Raw genomic sequence first — 5,969 nt, 5'->3', positions numbered from 1 at the left:
AGTTGTCTTCCATTCTGAAACAGAGTAGGAAAAACTGCTGTGTTTTGAGGTACTTCCTCCACACCAGTGTCAGTATTATTGTGTTGTCGTCATGTCTTAACAGACCTCAAATCTAAGGTATTGTCTCTCTAGCTGGTTAACATTATTATATCATGATTCAAAGTGATGTTTTCTGTCAGTGTATGAAACAAAACATTCGTATCAGTTAGTAGGTAAAAACTACTTTTGCAAGGTACTACTTCATAAGCACAATTCTGGAAAAGTGTTAATAAAATCTGATACATATGTAAACAAGCAATGTATATTCTGAAATAATTGAGTTCCTTTATCTTATTGAAGATAACATTTCAAATAAGTTGGTGTGGTTTATTCAGCCATTCTATGTCATACTATTACTAATGTGGTAAATGTAGCATTCTGGTGCAAGATGGCTGCCATTCCTCATCTAGCTGAGAGACCCCTCAGACAATGTTTCCTGACGTTGAAAGAAAGTTCAGACACTTTTGAGACGGAAAGAAATCCAGGAAATGATTGGATACTGATAACATCTTTATTTGGATGAGGTGTGGGCCTTTGTTGACTTGCACACGTTTTACAGTGGGGATCACTTCAGGGTTTTCTGGTGCAATGGTAAACAACCTCAAATGAGGTTACAACAATCTCCACAACACAAACTCACACACTGAAATCTACAACCACCGTAAGCTTTACAGCATGCAATAGCTCTTAATGTTGTAAGAACATGAAATATGTACAAGTTGATCAGTCTTTAATTTCACTCGCAAACCATTTGATAACACATATATATATATATAGTCTTTTTCTTTAGGTCATATTTTTAATAGTGAACTCCCTTCAGGGTGAACAGCCAAGTGCGACGACACTTCGGTTCTGTAAAGTGACGAAAATCTGGAAACACACAGTACCTTTCCAGCACTGAAACAATAGAACAACTCATCACAGACAAGTACACAAAAAAACAACTTTCATCACTTCCATGAGGAGACGTAAGGTGGCCTGAGAGGCACAGAATAAATAGGATGCTGGGTGACGTCGGTGTCTCGTCTGCCGTGAGGTCGCTTCACTCGAACAGCATGTCCTCATCCGTCTGCTCCATCATCATGTTGGTGGGCTCTGCGATGGGACCCAGTTTAGCCAAGCGAGCAGCAATCTCCAACTGTGTCCTTTCCTTGAGCTGCTTCTTCTTCTCTTGGATCTTCTTCAGCCTGGCAGAGGAGGACATATTGTCAGTGTTAACACTAATATAGTGGCTTAAATGAAAAGCGAGAATGGTAGAATAAGTGCTCACCTGTAGAACTCCTCTCGTTCTCTCTCATCCAGCTCTGTGATGATGTAGGTGAGGGTACGCTCGATGCGGGGGATAATCACTGCAAAGAGGGATAGAGAGCAGCTTTAAAAACAAGTCTGGGGTTATTTCAAAAAAGAGGCCATAATTGTATGTTGAGTGTGAGTTTACCGTGCTCGATAGCGTTCACACGGCGGTTGGTAATCTTTATGGCTTGATCCAGAGTGACAAAAGATGTCTATAGACACAAATTTGAAATGTGTATCAAGTTATCCTAAACACACACACTGTTTTTAACTGAAAATATACTAGCATTCACCTAAAACTAATATAAGAAAAGGGTTATCATAATGCATTATTATAAGTATATACGTTATTGATGCATTAACATGAAAGAACCATTTAAATGTTAGTTGACGTAGAGCTAATTCTAACTCTCCATTTCTCTTGAGAAGTATGAAACCAAGCTGACTGAAGCTCAGTATATAATGTGTATGTGTATGTAACGCCGCCCCCTACCTGTAGGGAGGCCAGCTCCACCAGCAGCTCCACAGCTCTGGCGTAGTTCCTCTTCAACCGGGAGACCTGCTCTCCTCCTCTGGCCAGACCCGTCAGCTCATAACCTGAAACACAGCGAGGGTGAGAACTCCTTCATTCACTTCTCACCAAAACTAGAGGTTTCTAAGCATTACTTACTGTCCCCGCCTTCCTGGTAGTACTCAAAAACTGGGAGAGTGACACCTAAAAGAAATACAAACATATTTATGATAAAGCATCAAATAACTTATCATCAACATTGTTTTTAAATAGTCAACAGATGATATCTTTAGGCTAACCTGCCACGTTGTCTCTCTTGGCTCTGACCTTCACTTGAGCTTTGTTGACATTCTGGATTACAGTTGCGCTGTAGGCAGAATTACAGATGTGAGATACTTGTACTGAACATAATGTAACACCATCACATGATCTCTGTTGTTTCCTACGTGAAGTCTCCAGCTGCAAATTTGGCCTCAGCCAAAGAGAAGGCCGCCTCTCTCATCACCTCCCCCATCTTAGTCTTAGTCTGAGGAAAAGAGACGAGAAGTCCAACTTTAGAAAACCAAAGTGAGAAATGAATGCATGGAGAACAGGGTTGGTTATTTCATTTTGTTTAACTGACCTCGATAATTTTGCGAAGGATCTGACGGAAGCGCATGGAGAGGGCGTCAGATTTCTTCTTCAACAGGTTGCGGCCGGTCTGTGCTCCTTTGAGCCGAGCCTTCATGATGGTCTGAGCCCTGCAAGCACACACACACATTGTAGTGCTGTGTTTGAATCTTAAACATGACATCACATGTACATAGAGGACTCAAATATTCATGGAGGTTATCTACACTCTTTGACATGCATGGGTAAGGAAAACACTGCCTGCACCACACAGCCTGTTATTTCAGATGTCAAGACATTTGTTTGGTGTTTTATTGTAAGCCACACACATCAGGATTTATCATTTAAATCAATAGGTTTAATTAACACCCCTCAGTCACATTTCATAGTATTTGACTGCTTAGAAAACACAGCTGTATATGCATTTATACAAGACTATTTGTCATGGTATTCGTGACTTGGTCTCTTTTTTCTGTCTGGTTGGAGGCAGAAATGATTTAACCATTTAAAGTATTTATAAACATGATTGAATTAGCATTGTAAAATGGTAAGGCCCTAAGCTAACTCTATTGATCAGGAAAGTTACACAGTGTTACAGTATAGACTTTAACTAGAGGTCAGAAACACCATCTCAGACTGACAGCTCACACTGAGATGATGGTAGAATAATCACATGACAAAATACTCTTCCTCTTTTAACAATAACCTGGTGCTGATCTTATAAACTATGTGTAAGCAGAACAAGAGGTACATAGGAGGTGAAAATCATCAATCTGAGAGACTTGTCAAACAAACAGCATTATAATATCAGACTAAAAAGCTACAGTGGGTTAGCAACTAGCTAGCAAACAAGCTGCTTACATTCTGGAGGGGAAAACGTCGAGCCTTTCTTTTCCAGACATCTTCTCGTCCTTTGGTCGATGATAGCTAACGTTTGTAACCTTCCGTTTCGTTAGATTCCCGCCGAAACGTTATATATTGTTCCACGTTATTAAACCATACATATAATACAGAAAACCCGTTGTTTTTCCTGTAGGATTAGAAGCCTGATGGTCGTGATCTTGTCCGACTCTGCGTGATGATCAGCTGGCCTCTGGTCATGTGACTGAACCGAATGCTTTCTGCGCATGCGCTTGTAGAATGATGTGACGATCTTTTCCGGGTCGAGAAATTAGCACACCCATGAATGTGAGCTAACGGGCCCGAATTTTTCATAAAAGTAACCTTCAAAGGAAATATAATCGGACATTAAGACACATCCAGAACAGAACATTGAACTGTATTGTTCCGTAAACACAAGACGCCGGTGAGTATTTTATGATAAAGCTTTATTTTTAACGGGAGAGTGTTGAGCAGATGGAGGTGCTAAATGCTAACTGCTAATATCAGTACATGTGCCGCATGTGAACCGGGCTGTTAGCTATGAAGCTAACGGATAGAAAAGTCTTTGATTTTTCGTCTTTTGATATTTTACATCACAACAGTTACTATCTACTATGGCTGTTAACATGCTACCATGATTTTCTGTCTTGTTGTTTTGTTTATGTCAGCTTTTCGCTCTTAACTCAAACAGTAAAGGGCTTTATCTGCATTGCATCATCCCATTCACTGACAAAAATGTGAAATAAAACACCTTGTTGCTACGCTGCCAGTTCATTCAATACTAGTACAGATCCCGGTAGTTATGTAAGGGATGATTTCAGGGCAAACTTGGCTATTTGATCTGTTTTAAAGTGTTTAAAACGTTAACAATGTGAACAATGTGTCATTCAGACTGCTTTGGACTTTTCAGTAAATATTCAAAGGATGGTTCTATTTCTGATATTTAGTCCACCTATTGATGTCCTGTATGGTTTACTAAATATCACCCGGGTGTTTGACAGATCTTTATAAACGGCATTTCCCTACGTGTTGTGAGGTAGCTAATTATTTAATAATAGTGGATGCACCGGAATTCTTGCATTCAAGATTTGACATTCAAGCCAATGTGGTTTTCGTTATATGCTCACCATCTATGATGAACCAGAGAATATATCGACCTCTCCCAGTGAAAACACATGACTGCTGTTATTGTGTCCTTTGTTTTTCATTGCCTGTTGATCAGTGGTACCAAACCGTTATGTTGTACATCCTGGGGATCCATGGCTTTAGATGTTATCATCATCAAATTAAACTGGACTGTACAATATTAAAGAGCATTTTGGGGAAAAGTACATACTGAAACATTTTAGTATTGCTCCACTATATGGTTCGGTCAAATGTTCTGGCCACAACTGAAGCAACAGATTCTGACTTTCACTTTCAATTTTAGATGTACAATCCTTTTATGCAATGTGATTGCATTTTTGTTAATAGATCCTCCAGATGTATAGCCCAAATCTCATTTTCTGCTTTCTGTTGTTTAAAGATTAGAATTACAATCAAGCGTAATACATTTTAACTTAAGCATCAACAGTTTTCTCAAATTGTATTGTTTGTCTACTTTATAAAGTTTCAAGGTTGCAAGGCTTTTATTGTCATGTGTGCTACAGTGTAGTTATGACAATGGAAAGCTTAGGTCACAGGCTCCTCCAACAGTGCAACACAATAAAACAATAAATAAAATAGAATATAATAGAAACAGAATATGATAGAAACTGTGCAGAATAGTCTATATACAGTAATTGGAATATTGATATGTGAGTTGCAAACAGATGAATGTTACGTATGTATCATGAAATCAAAATGTGGTGCAATTATCCATGTAGTTAAACTTCATCACAATCTCTGCTTCAAATACTTCACACCCTGTTGTCTTTGTCTCTTCTCTCCCAGCGATGCCGTCGCTCAGCTGTCGATTTTACCAGCACCGGTTCCCAGAGGTGGAGGATGTGGTGATGGTGAACGTGAGGTCCATCGCTGAGATGGGAGCGTACGTCAGCCTGTTGGAGTACAACAACATCGAGGGCATGATCCTGCTGAGCGAGTTGTCCCGTCGACGTATCCGCTCCATCAACAAGCTCATCCGCATAGGCCGCAATGAGTGTGTGGTCGTCATCCGAGTAGACAAAGAAAAGGGTAAGAGCAGGCGGGAGGGTCCGGACCACTACAGGTGAAGGTCATTGGTTTAGTTTAGTGTTGGATCTGGGCTTTCATGAAGGGCTCCACAAAGGACAGGAAATGTTTCAGCCAAGGTTGCTGATGGAACATTAACTTTTACACATATGATAAACAGATACATTGGAAATATAGTTGAGCTTCTCCCTCTGTTCTGCAAATCTCTTCTTAACCTTACATTGTCACGGCATATTAGTAGTAATATACCGTGACTAGGGATGTCCCGATGACTTTTTTTGCTCCCGATTCAATTTCGATAATTTGATTTTGACAATTTGCCGATACCGATTTTTCCCGATCCGATCTTTATGCAATGCATTAAGAGATAAAAAAGCATTCAAGTTGTCCCTTAAGGTTATTTTTTCTTATTTAAATTGGATATTCTATCCAACATGGATATAGCTTCTTTCTTTCAGCATTG

The 5,969-nt window shown here is 39.7% G+C and overlaps 2 protein-coding genes across 2 annotated transcripts; one reads left to right on the top strand and one right to left on the bottom strand.

The window, feature by feature from the left end:
• Nucleotides 1-531: 531 nt before the first annotated feature.
• Nucleotides 532-3,559, bottom strand: atp6v1d (ATPase H+ transporting V1 subunit D). The gene is made up of 9 exons (XM_010783546.1): nucleotides 3,314-3,559; nucleotides 2,466-2,583; nucleotides 2,290-2,369; nucleotides 2,143-2,210; nucleotides 2,003-2,047; nucleotides 1,826-1,929; nucleotides 1,478-1,544; nucleotides 1,310-1,388; nucleotides 532-1,226 (listed from the first exon to the last, which is right to left on the bottom strand). The coding sequence occupies exons 1-9, from the start codon at nucleotides 3,352-3,354 to the stop codon at nucleotides 1,082-1,084; spliced, it is 747 nt and encodes a 248-aa protein (XP_010781848.1). The 5' UTR covers nucleotides 3,355-3,559; the 3' UTR covers nucleotides 532-1,081.
• Nucleotides 3,560-3,615: 56 nt separating this feature from the next.
• Nucleotides 3,616-5,543, top strand: LOC104956104 (eukaryotic translation initiation factor 2 subunit 1; the record flags this gene model as incomplete). Its single annotated transcript, XM_010783547.1, has 2 exons — nucleotides 3,616-3,758; nucleotides 5,267-5,543. A coding segment is annotated over exon 2 (275 nt), but the record flags the coding sequence as incomplete, so codon positions are not given.
• Between the last annotated feature and the right edge of the window lie 426 nt (nucleotides 5,544-5,969).

This window comes from Notothenia coriiceps, unplaced genomic scaffold (genome assembly GCF_000735185.1).
Source record: "Notothenia coriiceps isolate Sejong01 unplaced genomic scaffold, NC01 NC01_scaffold00025367, whole genome shotgun sequence".
NCBI classification, from domain to species: domain Eukaryota; kingdom Metazoa; phylum Chordata; class Actinopteri; order Perciformes; family Nototheniidae; genus Notothenia; species Notothenia coriiceps.
Note: the sequence above shows the minus strand (reverse complement) of the source record. Positions and strands in the feature narration are given on the sequence as shown.